Source organism: Rhamphochromis longiceps, linkage group LG4, assembly GCF_057381845.1.
Source record: "Rhamphochromis longiceps isolate RC_006_pf linkage group LG4, R_longiceps_female_GT1.1, whole genome shotgun sequence".
Classification (NCBI taxonomy): Eukaryota; Metazoa; Chordata; class Actinopteri; order Cichliformes; family Cichlidae; genus Rhamphochromis; species Rhamphochromis longiceps.
Genome location: NC_140560.1, coordinates 36,679,389 through 36,700,010, shown reverse-complemented (window position 1 = coordinate 36,700,010; position 20,622 = coordinate 36,679,389). Strand labels below are relative to the sequence as shown.

The following is a 20,622-nucleotide window of genomic DNA, read 5'->3' as shown; positions in this document are numbered from 1 at the left end:
AAGTGTTTGTGAACTAAAAATCAAGAATGTGGGATCCTGTTTGTCCGTGATTTGAACAGCCCAGCGCTGCTCCCGACAGGGAAAACTAATTCTGCAGGGAGACCTACCTCGGCACTTGTGCAGGTGAAGCCAAAGTATATGAAAATATGCTTCACCATATTTTCTAGTCTTTGGCTTGGAATGGAGTTGGTTTGGAAACATGTTCAGCGATGCTTCATCTCCTGCTTTGCGTTTGTGTGAACCTGTCCATTATGCTAACATTGTCCAAGTGTTTTGTTTTTTTCCTTTTCATACCACGCTGGGGAGCACTGGAATAAAAAGCTGTGACGACAGCAGGGCTGTTTCCAATGGGGTCTGCTGGAGCAGGTGGAGACTGAGAAGAGCTGGATTGGCACCAAAGCGACGGAGTACCTGGCCTTGCTCGCCCCGCTGCTCTCCTTGGTTTCCTGAAGACAGCCTGCGTCAGAATCCGTTTGGCCAGATTGTTCTTTAACAAAACCAGTGTTTAGGGTTTACCAGGGTTTATTTCTGTTTTCAACAGACAGGAGAGCTTTGACTGAGCGATCGCAGGCAGCTCCGTGGACACAAACACTGTTGTGAAGTCGAGAGGTGTTCTGAATACTGGACAGGTCCCTGCTGATGCAGCGATCTGGTGAGTAATGAGGCATCTCTTCAGCCTTAAACAACACGAAAAGCAGGTGAGATGACCAACAAACCTCCTTCAGCTGAGAATTTGACATGAGAGCAGCGAGACCAGCAGGGAAGCACCTATGAAACAGGTAATCAGAGGTAATCAGACAGGGGAGAGAAGGGAAGTGAGCAAAGGAGGCCCAAAAGCAACAGAGACAGATCAATGCACCACAAACTGGAAGCAAATTATTCACGTTATTTTGTCTCTTTAGTTTGTGCGGAGAGTAAAAAAAAACAAAGCTCTTTGTTGTTGTTTTTGTATTTTTACATTTACACATTTACAAGAAGTTTTTTAGTTGTTTATTCTTCATTTAAATAACTTTCTTTTTCAGTGCAATTTAACAGTTTTCAAAGCAAATATTCTTTAAGTGCTTAAGTGTTTGTGGCCCAGATGCGAGGTAGAAGAGGGACAGTCCGATCATGTCCCCTTGTTTCCAGCATCTCTAAATGATGCTTCTTTAAATCTGATAAAGGCTACGTCCACACGTACCCGGGTATTTTTGAAAACGCAGATTTTTCTATGCGTTTGCACCTTTCGTCCACACGTAAACGCCGTTTTCGGTCACTGAAAATGGAGATTTCTAAAAACGCCTGCCAGGGTGGATATTTTCGAAAGCTCTGTTTTTGCATTTAGTGTGGACGAGAAAAACACAGAAAACGCAGCGTCAAAGGTGTGCGTCTTTTTTGACGTCACACTGTGCGCCACGTTATTGTTTCGGTGAAATGACAAAATACTGTTACTTGCACTCTCTGCAGTGTTTAAATGCTCACATACACACACAGTTACTGTCCCTCCACACATAAGACTCGGTTCTGCTTCTATGCCCCAGCTTTGTTTACTTTTTCCCACTGAGGCTTCTAGGCTTCTGATTGGCCAACATTTCTACACGGTTAGGAATATATCGCCACCTGTTGCTTTGGCATGTTCCTAGCAGCGTTTTCCTTCATTTCTGCCTTTATGTGTGGACGGGACTATTTTTTAAAACGAAAACGGAAAATCTCCGTTTCCAAAAATACCTGTGTACGTGTGGACGTAACCAAAGACTGCAAGAATAACTTCAGTTCTGTCTGTAATCATCAATATGTTTGTGACTGTAAGGTTACAAGTAATCTATTCTGTCCTGAAAACAGAGTTCACAATGATGATCAGGTACAATGATCAGTATCTGATAATAAAAAAAATTAAATAAATTATAAAATATGCAGATTTCACATCTTTCATTGTTGCATTAATTAAAATCTAGAGATATATATGAAACAGTAACAGTGATGCAGACACACTAATGATCTGTTTAGCTTAAGAAAACATGAACTTCTAAACATTTGAGCTACCGTTTAATGTTCAGTGCAAGTTTAAAGAACTTCTTCATTTTTACACCCTTAAACCAGAGTCCAGCTCAAAGCCCCTGTCAGTCAGAGCTCAAGCCACACATTGTACAACCAGCTTCCTTTTCTTGGAAGTGGAGCACCTAAGGCGCCGTTAGCCGACAGTAAACTCGCCCAAACGTCACCACTGAGCTCTTTGTAGATAATCAGTTCAGAATCAAGTCAAAGATTAGCAGGCAGAGCTTTAAGCCTGTAAAGTCTTAGAGTCAAAGCTTGTTCACATTCATTTGTGTCCATTACATGTCGATCAAGTCAGACTCTCTACAGGAAGAGCTGGAGACAAACGGTGAGGCTGACGAGATGGAAGAAGACAAAGATGAAGGAGTGAGCAGGACGACCCCCGCTGCTTTGTGATACGGGGCGTGAGGTAGTTGTGGTGGTGTTGGTGGTGGTGTTGGAGGTGCTGGTGGGGTTGATGGTGGTGTTGGAGGCGCTGGTGGGGTTGGTGGTGGTGGTCGTGGAGGGTGGAGACAAGAGGGTCCCCAGCGTCTTCGTCAGGAAGGAGTCAAAGGTGCTCACTCTGGTGAAGGTCATGACTGAGCTTCGTCTCCTCCTGGCAGAGGGGCTTCGAGCTGTTAACACGACCGCCTGGAACCAAGAGCCGCCCTGCTTACACATCAGCGGGCCGCCAGAATCACCCTGAACAGACGGAAAGGGTCAGTTATTATTTTAATGTTATATGTTATATTTTCCTGCGACTCAAAGGAAGAGTTTAATACACCTTTGTTACCAGAAAGTTTGGACTATGATTATTATATTTACTTTTAAGCAGCTAAATCCAAGGTCCAGAATAAACAACATGTCAGCAGACAGTGTTATAAGAAGAAGAATCCAGTCATTTACCTGCTGCAGTGCAAACACGTCTGTACAGATGCTCTCACTCGATGATGAGTTCCCACAGTTTACCACCGAGGTCTGAAACTGCTGCATAACTTCCTCAGCTAACATCATGAAAGATAAGAAAATCCTGATGTTTGACTAAAGAAACTGTAAGTGCAGTGGTCCACATGTGTAATCTGAGAGATGGACTGGTGCAGAGTCTGGGCAGAACTCTGTCAGCCTTCATGTTGCTGACTCACCTCCTCCTCTTCCAGGACTCCAACCGGCCGCCCAGCACGCCAAGCCCTCGGCGAAGGTTCTCCCGTTGTCCAAGCAGATGGGCTGGATGTAGTCGGTCAGGGTGGGCTGGGCAGATAGACGGAGGATGGCTATGTTGGTCCCGGTCGTGTTGCTCAGAGTGATATTTGTCACATTCAGCGTCACCTCAAAGGGGTTGGATCCATTTAGCTTCAGACGCCCCAACACGACAGTCCACTCGGACGCTACAGGGGAGCTGTGGGAGGAACGAAGCACACAAACATAAACTTCATCAGCTTCAAACAAGATCTACACCTTTACACTCAACTTCATGGGACCCAAGTTTTACAGACTTGATCCTGGTGACATTCAGGCCTGGTTCTAATTAAAGAGGTGAAGCTACAACGGCCCTGAGAGGTCAAACAGACTTCAACTGAAGAAAGAACTAGCCAATTGAAAACCTGCTACAGCACAAAATACAACGGAAGTTAAATGATGTCATGAACTGTCTCATAGGAAGTGACAAGGAAAGAGTCCACACAAGAAGTTCACCTAAATTTGAGACACTTTATTAAACATAACCAATAGACTGATGCCTATGGAAGAGAGAGGCTGAGCACTTCATCTGAGCCAGCTTTAGCCGACAGTCCTCCCGTACTAGCTAAGAAATAACAGCAGGTCATGGCTTTCTTGAGTGGGAGCATCTTGAGTGGGAGCGTCAGCATCACAGACTGCATTACGGATTACATGAACTTCTGTGTGGACAACACCGTACCCATCATAAAGGTACGGTGTTTTTCTAACAACAAGCCATGGATGAATCCTGAAATTAAGGCTCCCCCAAGGAGAAGAAGAGAGTCTTTAGATCTGGAAGTGAGCGCTGTCCAGAAGAAGCTGAAATGAAAGATAAGGCAAGGGAAGGAAAAATACAGGAGGAAGACGGAGGAGCAGCTGCAACAGGACAACATCAGTAACCCAGTGGATACTGGACTACCTCACAGGACGCCCACAGTATGTTTGGACCAGAGATGGGCAGTAACGCATTACTTGTAACGCTTGACTGTAATCTGATTACTTTTTTCAAGTAACGAGTAAAGTAAGGGATTACTATTGCAAAAACAGTAATTAGATTACCGTTACTTTCCCGTAGGAACGCTGCGTTACTGCGTTACTAAAACCGTGATTTTTTGCGAGAATGTCTCACGACAGTGACGGAAGCGAGTGCGAGGTTCGTGGCAACAGCTGTGTGCAGATCAACAATGGATCATATATTGAGTGCGGGAGAAAGTATGAGCGTGCAGCGTTTAAAGCGTGGAAGTACTGACCTTACTTTGAGTTTGATTCCATAAAAAGTGACAAAAACATTCGTGTCCGCTGTGCGTGGGAAGAAAACTTCTTTTTACAGCGAAAAAAACCCTAAACTTCCAACAAGCACCGAGTAGCTACGACGTAATGGGAACCTCACAGAGAAACTCGCGGATTCTTCCACTGACCGCGGCACACCTGCACCAGGGTAAACCTCCGCCTACCCCACTCCTGCTTTACAGGTGAAAATAGAGCAACAGGACCGCTGAGTCTTTGCCTTTATTTATTTTCTGCTGTGTTTTACTTGCATCTATTTGAAAGACTGAGTGTAAACACAAAAAATATTTTATTTTATGTGCTGGAATGTGCAGAAAATAGGTTTAAATGTTAAACTAATTTCTTCCAGTCAGAGAATGTTGCAGATAATTAAATTTTTGCTTGATGCATAAAGTTAAAAGATTAAAACTAATAAAACAAGTTTTAAAAAGAGACTTTTCCATTTGATTACATTTTGTATGATGGATTATGCAGAAAAAGTAGAATTGGGCTGAAAGATCTATCGCTTTATCACCTCTTCAGGTTGTAAATCGTGTTTTTAAAAAGTAACTAAGTAACTAAGTAATTAACTCATTCACTGCCAGCCATTTTCAAATCAGGTAACTCCCCACTGCCAGGGTTTTTGAGCATTTTTACTCATTTTTGAAGAGCCACAGAAAACTGTGTGTTATGATCATATAAACGCTGAACCTACCAAAATGAAGAACAGACTCTCTTCTTTCATCCAAAAAAAAAAGCTTGTTTCTACCATTTTCCATTCTTTAGTAATCAGCTGTAGAAGAGAGGTGGGTTCCACCAAAAATGCCTGTTTTGACCAAAAAAAGGGAGAAAACGAGCTTTTTGTGAAAAATACATTTCAAGCAGAAAAGTGCCTTTGACACTAATATTTCTTGGTTTGTGACAAGGTTGTATTATAGCCCCTCCCATTGAAAAACGTAATTGACGTCTATAGACGTCAATGGCAGTGAATGAGTTAATTACTTTTGAAAATAAGTAATCAGTAAAGTAACGGGATTACTTTTTTGGGGAAGTAATCAGTAATTAGTTACTGGTTACTTTTTTCAAGTAACTTGACCAACACTGGTGAGGACACAGGGCTGTGTCTCTGATACGCTGGTCTGCAGTACGGGGGCCCCACAGGGAACTGTGCTGGCACAGTTCCCTGTGGGGCCCCCGTACTGCAGACTTCTCCATCAACTCCCCACGCTGCCACCTACAGAAGTTCTCTGACGACTCTGCCATAGTCGCCTCATCACAGGTGAGGACGACTCAGAGTGCAGACAGTGGACTCTGGACTTTGTGGACTGATGTCAGCAGAACCACCTGCTGATCAACACCAGGAAAACCAAGGAGTTGGTGGTGGATTTCCGGCAAGGGCGTAGATTTGGCATGGACGGAAGGGACATGTCCCCACCAATATCCAGCGATTATTGAATTGTCCCCACCAATAATTTGATCTCTTCGAGTAAAGAAATCAAATAGAAAGAAAAAAAAAAGATCTGTCAGCGTCTCATTCACCCAGCGGTGCAGAAAGAGTGAAATTACGTCCTCTACTGGAGTCCTAGTCATGTGACAAATATGGCCAATGTGATTGGCTGAGCCTTTCAGGGAGCTCTGTTTAGTTTTAGCAGCGGCAAGCCTGCTGCCAGGACCTGCAAGAAGGAGAGGAGGACGGCAGCAAAGAGGAAGAACCTGGATATAAGAAAGTGTTTTTCAAAGAAACCTGTAAGTCACTTAAAGCCAAGTTCACTCATAAAATGTGTCCGTCATAATAACGTTACAGGCTATGCTAGGCATTGGCCCACATCAGTATAAAAGTGTATGTAACCATGAATAACGTGTTTTGGAAACTAACTGCACAACAGGCAGCACTATTGGTTATCTCAGCCTCGAGCAGCATTTCTAATTTTGATTGAAACTGTCAGAGAAAACTGCAGCCTCGAGCAGCCAGGATATTAGTTTACAGAGGCTGTACCATGTCCACCAGGAGAGGCTGGACAGTATAGATGTAAAACCAATATGCCAGCAGTTTATCTCAGTTAACGAGAGGAGCAGGCATGTGTTTGGCTGCTTCACATAGTGAACATTGAGTTGTTGTGTCCATGTCTGTTGCTGTAACAGTAGTTCATGTTTAGAATAAAAAAAATCCAGCTCACTGAGTTGATCGGGGCAACAGTGCCTAAAATGTTGCATAATTTTGCTGAGAGATGTTTTACTCTGTGGTCATCTTAGATGAGTAGTTTTATTGACAAAACCCAGCAGGTCATTCAGTGTTCCCTTACTGCTAATGTATAAGACATGTTGGTGTACTATAACTGAGGTAATGTTGTTAAATCCTTAAAGTCATATTCTTTTATTGTCATGACTGTATATGAAGCTGTTTTTATTTTTGTATGATACCTGATTTGTATGGAATATGGTTGAAGTAACCTAAAGTCTAAAATACTTAGTCATTTGTTTAATAGTAATTTAACATTATATAATTCACATATAAAACTATGAATTGTAATTTTAAATGGTTTAAAAGCATGTAGAATAGCATATGTAGGCAAGTATATTTCTCCTTTTATCAAGAAGCAAAAACAAAAAGGACAAAAAAGAAACAGGGCGGGGTTTGGTGGTTGAATCATCTGTCCCCACCAATGCCAAAACCAAATCTACACCCTTGATTTCCGGAGACGCAGACCCACCACACTGACACCGGTGAACATCCAGGGAGTGGACATTGAGATAGTGGACTCTCATAGGTACCTGGGTGTTCACCTGAGTAATAAACTGGACTGGAGCCACAACACTGATGCTCTGTACAGGAAGGGTCAGAGCAGACGCTACCTGCTGAGGCGGCTGAGGTCATTTGGAGCACAGGGAGCGCTTTTAAAGACCTTCTATGACTCTGGTGGCATCTGTCATTTTTTTTTTTTTTTTTTTTTTTTTTGGAAGTGACATCAGAAACAGCAGCATGTGACATCACGTGATGGCGGAGCTTCAGTTCATCCTTTGTCATCCTTTTTTTTTTTTTTTTTTTTTTTAATAGGACAGGGGGAAAGAATGAAAGAAAGAGGGGGAGAGGAAGAAAGAAAACCAAAGGGGAGAAGAGACGGTGAGAAGGGGGGGAAGAGAGAAAAAAAAAAAAACTCCTGGGTCACCTGTATGGAGAGAAAGAAAAACAAAAAAAACAGGGGAGACAGCAAACAACAAAGAGCAACATAATAATAAAAAAAAAACAAAGCACCATCACAATAAACTAGCTAGTCATAGATATCAATAGTTACTAAATAATAAACGATATTGTGCAGCACGCAAGATAGACAGCGCACAATGTGCTTTGAGGCAGCAGCCAAGAAAGCTGTAGTCCGCATCTGTGAATACCCGTGTGTACACTTGTGTGCATACCTGTGTGGATCAGCATGCTTGCATTCCAAAGGTTTCTCCATGTAATGATCTGCTAGAGAGTGTGGGGGGGCCACAGCCCTGTCCTCTATGGTATCAAGCAGGTATGGAGGAGATCAAAACTCCAGACATCCAGAGGCCCCCAGAACACAAGAGACCAAGGAAGACCAACAGAGGGGCAGCCGTGCCACTGTCCCAGTAAGAGCTAAGGAGAGTCCCAGATGAGGGCTCATTCAGCAGCCGCGGAGCAGAAGCCAGGGGGAGTTGCAGTGACGCGCCCGTGAGCTCCGCCGGCAGCCAGCTGTGCCTGAGTGACCGAGCCCCAGGCCGAGAGGCCGGGGGCACCCCACCTCCAAAGTGGCCCGAGCGAGCCCCAGGCTCCAGGCCCCAATAAGCGGCCGCCAAGGAGTGAGCCGGTGTGTACCCGGACGCCCACCCCCAGATACAAAGAACCACCAACGCACCGATACCTGAGGGAGTCCGCCACCGGCAGGGGAAGTGGTGGTGGGTGGAGATAGGCCTCCAAACCTTGGAGGGCCTGAGGTGTCCCCAGAGAGGTGGCGTCTGATACCCAACCTGACATATAGACACAGACATACAGGCACACACAGACACAAACATCCATTCCCACCCTCATGCTCTCATATGTACTTCACACTCAACCGACGTGGAGACAGACATAAAGAGACGCTGTACACACAATCACACTCCCCAAGCGTACTCTACTAACCGGGTCTAGGTACCCTTGCCCCTGGAGGGGGGAACTGCACCCAGACCCAGGTGGTGTTACCCTTTTCCCTGCGGTGGGGAGAGGCAGACCGCCCCGACTCCGCAGCAGCAGGGAGGCCCCAGACCGCAGTCGGACGGCCCACTCCTCCTAGCCCCCCCGCTCCAGTAGGCCGCAGAGAATGGGGGTGAGAGAAGACTCCAAACCTCCCTCCACCCGCTCATTGTAGTGTTGATGCATGTGTGTTCTAAGGTGCATCTGTCATTTTTTACAGTGTGGTATGTTGGAGCAGCAGTTTATCGGCAGCTGAGAGGAAGAGGCTGGATAAACTCATCAGGAAGGCCAGCTCTGTTCTGGGATGCACCCTGGACCCAGTGCAGGTGGTGGGAGACAGAAGGACTCTGGCCAAAATAGCATCTCTGATGGACAGAGTCTCCCAGCCCATGCATGTAGATGTTGCTGCAGAGCTGCTTCAGTGACAGACTGCTGCATCCTCGATGCATGAAGGAGCGTTTCTGCAGGTCCTTCCTCCCTGCAGCTGTCAGACTGCACAATCAGAACTGCTCCCAACAAACATAGATGTTTACATCAGCACTGTAACTGCAGTATTTTATCAACTGATTCACTCTACAGCCTGGGTTTGCCTCTTATCTGTATGATTTAATAATTACCTCTAAACAGTACTCTGTTTTTGGTAACCATTGTCCTTGATATAAATATGTAAAAGAAAAAAGTGTTTCTGTCCTGTGTACTCTTTGTTTGTATATGTGTCTTTCTTGCTGCTGTTACATCCAAGTTTCCCCTTGTGGGACAATTAAAGGACTATTCTATTCTATCCTATTCTATTCTATTCTATGCCCACAGAGTTCTGGCTGATTGGGGCTGGCTCGGAGCGGCTTATCAAAGAACAAGAAGCAGGGTTTGTTCAAAATCCCACAAGGCTGGCTGACATGATAGATAATGGCAGGGCTGTGAGTACTACGCAATATTGATAAGATCTTGAAGAAGAACAACGGGAATTGAGAGACCTGGTGACCAGTGATGGACATTAGACCTACTGTAAAACTGGAAGCAGTTTGTTCACACCAACCAAAACAACCATCTTCATCTCATGCCCCCCCCCCCCCCCCCCCCCCCCCCGCATCCCAGAAAATTAATTACTTATTTTCAAAAGTAATTAATTACTTAGTTACTTAGTTACTTTTTAAAAACACGATTTACAACCTGAAGAGGTAATAAAGTGATAGATCTTTCAGCCCAATTCTACTTTTTCTGCATAATCCATCATACAAAATGTAATCAAATGGAAAAGTCTCTTTTTTTAACTTGTTTTATTAGTTTTAATCTTTTAACTTTATGCATCAAGCAAAAATTAAATTATATGCAACATTCTCTGACTGGAAGAAATTAGTTTAACATTTAAACCTATTTTCTGCACATTCCAGCACATAAAATAAAATATTTTGTGTGTTTACACTCAGTCTTTCAAATAGATGCAAGTAAAACACAGCAGAAAATAAATAAAGTCAAAGACTCAGCGGTCCTGTTGCTCTATTTTCACCTGTAAAGCAGGAGTGGGGCAGGCGGAGGTTTACCCTGGTGCAGGTGTGCCGCGGTCAGTGGAAGAATCCGCGAGTTTCTCTGTGAGTTTCCCATTACGTCGTAGCTACTCGGTGCTTGTTGGAAGTTTAGGGTTTTTTTCGCTGTAAAAAGAAGTTTTCTTCCCACGCACAGCGGACACTAATGTTTTTGTCACTTTTTATGGAATCAAACTCAAAGTAAGGTCAGTGCGTCCACGCTTTAAACGCTGCACGCTCATACTCTCTCTGCACTCGATATGTGATCCATTGTTGATCTGCACACAGCTGTTGTCACTAACGTAGCACTCGCTTACGTCACTGTCATGAGACATTCTCGCAAAAAATCACGGATTTAGTAACGCAGTAACGCAGCGTTCCTACGGGAAAGTAACGGTAATCTAATTACCATTTTTGCAATAGTAATCCCTTACTTTACTCGTTACTTGAAAAAAGTAATCGGATTACAGTAACGCGTTACAAGTAATGCGTTACTGCCCATCTCTGGTTGTGACTCTCCTCTCTCATTCAAGGCCACCCACGTTGACCGAAGATTGTTGACTTTTGCCTAACCGGGTGAAAGGACACTTTCTCTCAGCTGAACACAAACACACACATGTACACTGACACATACCTACACTACCACCCACCCCCTTCGAAGCTTTTGTCTTCTATGTTGTGAGATGTGTTGACTCATGTGCTGAGGGGTTTTTTCTGTTCTCAAACTGATCTCCCTGTTGAAGCTCAGTCACCAATGAGTGTGTTAGTTCTTCTGTCAGATTCACCCTTTCTCTTGATGTCTGAACTCAAAACTCTTAAAAATTGCTCAGTTTAACATCAGAAAGAGAATTTACTAATCAGAGGGTAACATACTGACTAACTCACCCATCGAACTGAATTATCGTCTGTGCAAACTTCAACTTCAGCTGCAACTCACCTTGAGAAACAGTTGGCGTGGCTCAGCACTGAGTCCAAGGCCACCAGAGTCCCACCGCACACGTGACTTCCATTCTTCTGTAAGCTCGCCATCCACGGCCATGAGCCGGATGTCGCATCTGAGGTTCCTCCCACAATCCCAGAAGTTCTTGGAGCTTGTCCACAGACCACGGCTGAGGAGAAGAACCAGGGAGAGACAGAAAGAGGCAGGAAAAACTTGGATCACACAAAACCATCACTTCAAGTTCAGGTAGTGAAGAATTCAGAAAGTGTCAGAGAGCAGCAGCTGTATTATCTAAAAGTTTAGAGGAAACAAAGTGTTAATGTGATGGAAACTCACATTGGGGAGTGGTTGGAGGCAATGTGGTTGTGGTAGTGGTGGTGGTTGTAGGTGTGGTGGTTGTGGTGGTAGTGGTGGTGGTGGTAGGGGTGGTGGTGGTAGGGGTGGTGGTGGTAGGGGTGGTGGTTGTGGTGGTAGTGATGGTGGTGGTAGGGGTGGTGGCTTTTGCAGAGGAGGTGGTTGTGGTGGTGGAAGTTGTAGTGGTTATAGGAGTAGTTGGGGTGGTTGAAGGTGTGGTGGTTGAAGGTGTGGTGGTGTTAGTAGGTGTGGTGGTTGGCACTGGTGGCAGTCCTGTGCAGGAGACACTGAGGTCACTGTTGGTCCCAGTGGACGTGAACGTCATGAAGCCCGGCTGGTTGGAGGAGATCTGGCTGTTGATCCAGGTCTGGTACTGGGATACTCTGGCGTAGACTCCTGGACGATTAGGCAAGGCGCAACCTTCCCCAAAACTGACGACTCCCGCCTGAATCCAGCGACCGCTCTGCTTGCTCACCATTGGACCTCCTGAATCCCCCTTTGAGAGCAGAAACATTTACTGTTAGCTGAGGAGAAGAAACTGTAGAAGGTGAAAATGTGCCAAACACAGGTAACAACAATCACCTGACAGGAGTCCTTTCCTCCTGCACTTAACCCGGCACAGATCATGTTGTCAGTGATTCTTCCCACTCCATTGTTACAGTTACACTGCCTGTTTCCCACAACAGGAACCTCCACCTCCATCAGGTTTTGTGGAGAAGGAAGGGGCACTGAACGGGGTAAAATAAATATATCAGTTTGTAATAAATAACATGTGACTGATTAACCTTCAAACAAAAGGGCGGCTCCACCAAACTTAAAAACAAAGTGTAGTCATGTGTGCAAACAAAGATGGGGAAACATGTTTGTCCGCTGGGGTTGGAGCTCTCTGCAGAACACAGTCACATGACTTTGATGCCGCTCTGTCATCTTGTCCTGTTTTATGTTATTTGAGTATTTTAGATGAAGCACAACAGCTGCTGTTTTTAAACGTGATACAGAAATAAACTTGACACACAGACAGTAGATGGTCGTCATCATGTAGTAACTGTCTAACACCACCTGGGGGCAGTGTCAGATACACAGAAAGTATACTTTCTTTTAACCAAGGATCATTTTGACCTGACATCATCGTGCAGACAGCATGTTTGCTGCAGGTCCAGCACTTCCAGACTGTTTAATTCACATAATTATTCTTTCTGGTTTTGAACTCTGCACAGATTTAACCTCATGGAAACATCTTATTGCTCTAAATATTTCTGAGATAGCAAACTTGTTCCCTGTATTATTGTCATCATTTCTCTAAAAACGATCAGGTGTCTTTATGACCCACCTCCCCTTCCTATATCGCCCCAGCCGGTGACCCAGCTGTTAACACCGCTGTAGAAGATACTGTCTGAAGCTGCCAGGCAGACGGGAGAAATGTAGTTGTTGAAGGTCACCGGTGAGGAGAGCCTCAGCAGGCAGACGTCGTTGTCGTTGGTACCAGAGTTGTAGTTTGGATGTTTGATGATCTTTGTTACTGTCCGAGACGCTGCATTGGGGTTAGATCCCTGTAGACTCTGAAGGCCCAGATTCACAGTCAGACCGGTTGGAGTACTGCTGAGATCATCAGGAGCGACACGAACAGTGCACAGTTGTTACAATTGTTATAGACGAGAAAACATATATAAAGTTTGACTTCACAGCGTCTTTAAATCATCTTTAGAGTGCAGCTTCAGCCTCATTACTCACGTTTCAAAGCAGTGAGCAGCAGTCAGCACCCACTGACTGTTAATGAGGGATCCTCCACAGAAGTGGGACCCAGATGTTTGCAGACTGACCTGCCAGGGCCAGCTGCCAACAGGGGCCACCTGTCCTCCTACAATCCTGGTGTTGAGCTTTGGCTGACCACAAACTGAAGACCGACATTAAAACACAGAGTGAGCATTACTGTAGGAGCTGTAAACTCTCAGCACTACAAACTGCTGAGTGAGGACACAGTGATCCTGGGAGTCTACAGTTCACTCACAAACTAATATTCATATGAAACTAAAGATTTATTACACATAAAACTAAATCATTACACAAAGAAGCTTTTTCTTACCATCCAGCTGTGACTCAGACTCTGAAACACAGAAAACAAACCATTTTAAAACTAAAAATCTTCATTTATCTGTCTGTGATTAGTTCACTGTCTGTAATAATAGTGGAAAATTGACTGTCTGTGGTTAGTTATAAACAAGCCTCTGAGAAATGAAGCCAACCCCTGCAGTTCCTCTGTTGTCCAGTAGAGGCAGCCGTGAGTCAGTCCCCATAGTTTGCTCCTTCAAAACACCTGTTTTTATAACTCACCTATTTAAACTGTACTAATAAGTTTACGTTATTAGGGGCGTGGTCTCTTTGGCTGAAAGGTGGATGGCGACACAGGCGGCTGTAGCTACTAGCTCTCTGCTAGGCCTCACCTCAGCTAACTGGAGTCCCTGAGCAGGACCTCTGGACTGTTTTTAATGACATCATCTAACCAATAATATGGCTGCTGTACGAACAAACTGTCCAAGAAGGCTGATCTCCAGTTTAGGTGAAATTCTAGGATTTTAACTGGGTGTTACTGAGCACTAATTATCAGGTGTCAGTGATGCTCCCATACAGCTAGCTTGCATTAGCTGATTATCAAATCAAATCAAAATGTATTTATATGGCATATTTAAAAACAACAATGTCAATCAAAGTGCTTCACAAATTAGGAAATAAATAAAATAAGACAAATCGACCAAACAGCAACACAAGACAAGACAAAGTTAGAAGCCAGCCAAATGATAGTCAAACTAAGTTAAGACAGCGCCAGGGTAAAAAGATTCATTCAAGCAAGATTTAAAGGCTTCATAGACTAAGAAGTGTGAATGGCAATAGGGAGATTGTTCCACAGTCTAGGTGCTGTAATAGCAAAGGCATGATCAGCCTAGACTTAGGTTGCATTAAGAGCATCTGGTTTGAAGATCTTAGTGCTTTTTTAGGATTAAACACATAGAGAAGTTCTTTAGATAGCAAGGTGCAGTGTTATTTAAGATTTTATAAGTGAGTAAAAGAATTTTAAAATCAATGCAAAATTTATTCATCTCATAATGTTGTTGGTCCAGATCAGCTCGCTCTTACAGCAGACTGGTTTGTGTGTGTGTGTGTGTGTGTGTGTGTGTGTGTGTGTGTGTGTGTGTGTGTGTGTGTGTGTGTGTGTGTGTGTGTGGGTTGGGGGGGGAGTTGGGGAGTTGGTTACTGTGTGACTCAGCAGGATGAAAACACTGATGATGTTTATCTCTCAGACAGAAACCACACAGAGAAATACTGTACACACGCTGCACGTTGTAATACTAATACTACTGCAGTATTACTGCAGTTCCTGACGAGATGTTAAAGGAGTCCACTGGTTATACGTAGGCAGTACCTGTGTGTGAGATCACCATCACCATCAGTGTGTTTGTAGTTCAAACATTCAGCTCAGCACAAGCGCCTGATGTTTCTACAGCTGAATATATGTTTAGCCACCCTCCATAAACACTACGTGGTTCATTAGGTTCACTCTGCTTCTGTGGATTCATTCGTTTTGCACTCATAGCGAGGTGTATTGCCATCACAGTAAGTCGCTCAATTCCTGCCCTGAACCATGATGAAGGAACCTGTCATCACTGCTTCAGCCGTCACCATAAACCGACACACATTTTTTCTTCAATAAATGTGATGACTATGCAGCAGTGCCACTTTACAGTGAAGCGCTGTGCTCCTGAGTGTTTTCACCCTCTGAGTCGTTCCTGATGCAGGTGTGTGCAGAGAGCTCTTACCTTGGGTCAGGAGCATCAGCCCAGCAGCCAAACACATCACTTTGTAGAAAGCCATCGCTGTAAGATCCAAACCTCCAGACCTGCTGAGGCATAAATACCCTTCCTCTCTCCTCCTCCTCTCTGTCTGCATTAAACACACCTCTGCCAGACACCTGTCTAACGACACGCCCAACACTTCCCTCCAGCTCACCTGATCCTCCCCCCATCAGACACGCTCTATTAAACAGGAATTTCAGGTTTCAGGCAGCAATGTTGAACTTTTGAACTAATTATTTAATTTTTTAGGATTAATTATTGATTTCACATCAGGAAATCAAACAGACTGCTACAGACTGAAGCATTTTCTTTAATCTGTTGTGTTTACCTGAGGACCTTTTCTCAGATGTCATTTGTTTTCATCCCCTCAGCAGAATTTCATTAACATGAGAGTCTACAGGCTCTTGGCCCTTGATTTCAAAATCTTGTTTTTAAAAATAAACAAGATCACAGACATTAATTTAATGCATTTTCTTGTTTTCCAAGCTGTGGGATTAATAAAGGCTGTATCATCCTTTTTTATTATTATTATTATTACTGAAGGTCAAGTAAAATTTATTTAAAGATACGTTTAACCAATATAAACTAAAATGTAGACTCAAAGAACATATCGAGTTTGGACATCTATAATGTTTACTGAGATGTTTACACTTCTAGTTATAACTGAGACCTTTTTTTTTTTTTGCCTTTCCCGTTTGGATCGTTAACCATCAAAACTGTTGTCTGAGGGCCGAGAAAGATGCGAAGTGGATTTACTTTACCAAGTGGATCATCATGGCCTCGCCATATTGGTCCATTTGATTGACCTTTATTATAATTATGTATTTATTTGATTAGATTTTCGGTTGTTACAGACGGGACAGACATGACTGAGGGATAGGACAGGGAGAAGGAATGAAAGAAAGAGAGGGAGAGAAAGAAAAATAGAAGAGATGGGGAGAAAGGAAAAAAAAAGAAAAACAAAACACCTTGATCACCTGGCCAATCGGCCACCAGGAGTGAGTCGGTACATACATGAGCACCCAGCCCCAGACACCAAGAGCCACCAACACACCAACGTCTGAGGGCATCAGCCACCGGCAGGGAGTGTGGTGAGGGGAGATGGGCCTCCAAACCTCGGAGAGCCTGAGATGTTCCCAGAGAGGCGGAGTCTGAGACCCTACCTGACATATAGACACAGACGAACAGGCGCACGCAGACACAAAGGTGCATTCCCACCCCCATATACACAAACAAATACTCGGCACTCATCCGACACATGGAGACAGACACAAATAGACACTGTGCACACATTCACACTCCCCAAACATACTCTATATCCCAGGTCCAGGTACCCCTGCCCCCAGAGGGGCAACCCGTACCCGGACCCAGGAAGTGTAACCCTTCTCTCTTGAGTGGAGGCAAGCAGACCGCCTCCATATCTGCAGTAGAGGGAGGCCCCACATCCCAGACCACAATATGACAGCCAGCACCTCCTCCTGAGACCATTTTGTAAAATATATACATATTTTGCCTTTTTGTATCTTTTAACTTGAATTATCAGACTCTTCAGAGCGGTAAGTCTCAACATGGTAGGTAATAGAGCAGGTCTATCTGGAAATTATTTTGTTCTAGTCAGACTATCTAGTGAGACTTTTGTTGTTGTGATACAGCTTGTCATATTTGAATGAAAAATTGCATTTTGAACCTGAGGAACAAAACGCACAATGAGAAAACAAGTGGGCCAAGAATGGAGCCCTGAGGGACGCCATGGTGACAACCTCTGAAAGATAACAGATAACTCTCTATCATCATTGCACGGTCATACCGAGTACAATAGTAGAAAGAAATTGGAAACTGTCCTGCGTCTGCACGACGCAGAAAACAACACGACACAGTAACTTAAAAAGTCCAGGGAGGTATCCAATCAGGTCAGCTGTTTGCATTGATTAGGGCTGTTGCCGTGTTGTAAAAGCTGTCATTGAGTCTGCCAGACAGCAGCAGCTTAAACACCCGGTGTCCTGGGTGTGTACATTCCTGTAGGATGCTGCGTGCCCTCTTGACACAGCGAGTACTGTACAGGTCCTTCAGGGAGGGAAGAGGATGTTCAATGATTTTTTGGGCCATATTGATGACCCTCTGAAGTGCAGCTGGAAAACCACACACAGATGCAGTGCAGCATACTCTCAATGGAGCAGCGGTAGAAGACGATCAGCAGCTCCTTCTTCAGAAACTGAAGACGCTGTTGGGCCTTTTTTAAAACCGTCTTACTTGTTTGTTAAGTCACTTGACACTGAATCAGAAAATAAATGTTACTTCGTTTGTAATGTGGTGTAATTACATGATAGTATTTTTAGATTTAGGTTAAACTATTTCCTGCACCGAATTGAAATAAATCAGTCAATGAGTCTTCAGCACTTTTCCTTATTCACTCAGATCAGAATAAATATTTGCACAGTTACGTAAAATAAACAGTAAAGGGTAATGGAACATTTTTAAAAGTCCTATTATCAGGAAGAACAACGACAGGCTGCTATCAGGTGAATCTCACCTGTCAACATTCTCGCTGAACGCCACACAGCCTCCTTTCAACTTTGTACGGCGCAGTTTGACCTGATGCTTCAGATAATTCAGATTTCCTTCCAAATCAACTCAGACGTCAAACTTTACACATTTACTCACAATTTTACACAGCAGACGATTGTTTATCAATAATATAATGATGTAGAAATACTCTATTTTAACTAAAGTCAGGTTAAAGTAAATTAAAATAAGCAGCAGACGGTGGTAACATTCAAGTCCGTTACACCAACATCAGATTTTCCATGTTTGCAGGTCGTTTTTCACATATATGAGCAATCTGAGAGTCAGCACACGATTATAGTATTATTATGGATTATTGCAGGCTAATTATTACAAGAAATTAATTGAAACCAACGAGAAAGGTGATGACTGAAAAACCATCTGAAGACAAGAAGCAGCAATGGCAGCAAATTCATCCTGAACAAAGAAACAAGGAAGAAAAAATTATGTTAAGGGATTAAAGGAGGACTCATGAAGGACTGAAACTGTCTGAAACAAGCCGCTTTAGTTCCTGTCTCTTTAAGAAAGTGGGCTTTCTTCTGATTGGCTGAGTTCTTGAAGGCCACTTACGAGCAGCACACAGAGTATGTGAGCTCTATTGTGTCTCTATTGTGTCTGTTTGTCGTCGGCGACTGTGAAATAAAACCAAAACAATGGGAGTCAGTTTCTGAGACCTCATTATTTCACTAGAATCGGGAAAAGCAGATAAGCCTTCCCAGCATACGTCTTTAACAGAACAACATTCCTGTAAATCTGTGGAAAGCAGGATTTCTGATATAAGGTTCAAATGTGCACGAGGATCCAGGATGGCCTTTGGGGGGATCGTTTAAGGAAGCATCTTCTGTGACTCACCCAGAGATTATAAAAGGCCAAACATCTGCTTTGTGAATGAAACCAATTAATTTCCATGCTTCATTTATCTGCAGTGACAGCGGGACCTGCACACTGGGGACTGTGAACAATAGGCCTGCAGCCCAGTCAGGAATAAACTGGTCAAACTGCATCAGGTTTCCAGAATCAACGAATGAACAGGAAGTGTTTCAGAACGAGTGAAACGCTGATGTTTCCACTGAGCACATCGTGTTGTGTCAAAAGTGTTTCCCTCCGCACGTCTTTATCTTAAACCTCGCATGAAATTTAGAAACAGAAATATCAGACTGAGTCACCGAGAACATGAACTGAACTGAAACTCACACATACGAAATCAAATCAAATTCAAATGTATTTGTCACATACACAATCATACACAGTACGACATGCATGTTACATAATAGATAAGAGATGAACAAAGGTCTAAACGATGTACAGAATAAATTACGAATTTAACCTAAGAAGTAAAGTCTGAACTAAAAGCTAAGAAAATGATAACTGTGAAACAAACAAGCTCACCATCCGTAACACAATGAAACAGAGACTGAAAAGAGTTCACACAGAATGACAGCAAGCTTTCAACTGAAGATGGATATGAACCAGAACTCTGGAACATTGTAGCACGAAGCCATAACTCTTCCCCACGACATGTTATTGACCTAATCTTGGTCTGTTGTGTGTGTGTGTGTGTGTGTGTGTGTGTGTGTGTGTGTGTGTGTGTGTGTGTGTGTGTGTGTGTGTGTGTGTGTGTGTGTGTGTGTGTTTTCTAAATGGTCTTATGTCAGAGAATGTTAATATGTTGCTTGTTTGGTTGTTTATTAGCACAATAATTACTAAATAAAAAGTTAAAAAGAATAAAATAAAATGTGCAAATAAACAGTTTACAGACGAGTTACATTATTGTAAAGAAAACTGGTGTAGCTGAAATTCAAATAATTGACGGGGGGAGGCGGAGGCGTAGCACAGGGATCTGAGCCTCTGTGAGTCCCCTTTACTTTATCGATCCACATCTCTAAGCAGCAGTCTGTTCATATTGGTGTGCTCCAGGTATTTCTTTGATGAAAATGTTCGAGGTGGTGGGGTAGTCTTCATCACCTGATGTCATCCCTCCTCTTCTTCGATTCCTCTGCCCATGTGCGATCCTCCAAGCAGAGATGTCATTTCCAGGAACAACCAGAGTACCGCGGGGTCGCTCGTCGAGTCCTCAATGAAGAGCGGTGAATGGAGCTAAAGGGTTAAAATAACTGTTCACACCTGTGTTTCCATCCATCTTCTTCTGCTTATCCAGCAAAGCGATGTCATCGAGCGAGAGGCAGGGCACACCCACGACAGGTCACCAACTTATAATGGCACCATTTCTCCCACCTTTGTCTTCCTAACTCCTTCTGGAGCCTTTTAGCTTATAGACAGATAGAACTTCATTCAGAACTTCAGGTAGTTCCTCTGGGAAATATTTATCTGTACAGTTAAACTGATCTGGATAAGTCCTAAAATTTTTCCCAAAGGTTTTTAGAGATGTTGAAACTCCAGAGTCAGGACATGATTACTGAAACTTCTCTCCAAGAAGATTAGAATACGAGCCCATGACCTGCCAGAACTTCTCCACACAAGTCTGCATCCTTCAAGAAAAACATGATTTCCATGCAGGACAATGCTCCATCACACGCGTCCAAGTACTCCACAGCGTGGCTGGCAAGAAAGGGTATAAAAGAAGAACAACTAATGACATGGCCTCCTTGTTCACCTGATCTGAACCCCATTGAGAACCTGTGGTCCATCATCAAATGTGAGATTTACAAGGAGGGAAAACAGTACACCTCTCTGAACAGTGTCTGGGAG

The 20,622-nt window shown here is 43.7% G+C and overlaps 1 protein-coding gene across 2 annotated transcripts; it reads right to left on the bottom strand.

Annotated features, from left to right (window-relative positions):
- Nucleotides 1-975: 975 nt before the first annotated feature.
- Nucleotides 976-15,417, bottom strand: LOC146672258 (uncharacterized). Of its 2 annotated transcripts, none has more exons than XM_085404812.1 (10): nucleotides 15,316-15,417; nucleotides 13,587-13,607; nucleotides 13,235-13,397; nucleotides 12,834-13,102; nucleotides 12,086-12,231; nucleotides 11,486-11,999; nucleotides 11,147-11,318; nucleotides 3,156-3,409; nucleotides 2,920-3,017; nucleotides 976-2,715 (listed from the first exon to the last, which is right to left on the bottom strand). In XM_085404812.1, the coding sequence occupies exons 1-10, from the start codon at nucleotides 15,368-15,370 to the stop codon at nucleotides 2,338-2,340; spliced, it is 2,070 nt and encodes a 689-aa protein (XP_085260938.1). In that variant the 5' UTR covers nucleotides 15,371-15,417; the 3' UTR covers nucleotides 976-2,337. The 2 variants fall into 2 exon arrangements, with proteins under 2 accessions (XP_085260938.1, XP_085260940.1); XM_085404814.1 differs by having other exon boundaries at nucleotides 978-2,715; nucleotides 12,834-13,099.
- Between the last annotated feature and the right edge of the window lie 5,205 nt (nucleotides 15,418-20,622).

What these genes read in the sequence shown, in the direction of transcription:
- LOC146672258 (XM_085404812.1), bottom strand. Translation starts at nt 15,370, where the DNA reads ATGGCTTTCTACAAAGTGATGTGTTTGGCTGCTGGGCTGATGCTCCTG. An exon ending in GTCTGAGTCACAGCTGGATG is followed by an intron (nt 13,398 to 13,586) that starts GTAAGAAAAAGC and finishes GTCGGTCTTCAG; the next exon opens with TTTGTGGTCAGCCAAAGCTC. An exon ending in GAGTCCTGGAAGAGGAGGAG is followed by an intron (nt 3,018 to 3,155) that starts GTGAGTCAGCAA and finishes TCATGATGTTAG; the next exon opens with CTGAGGAAGTTATGCAGCAG.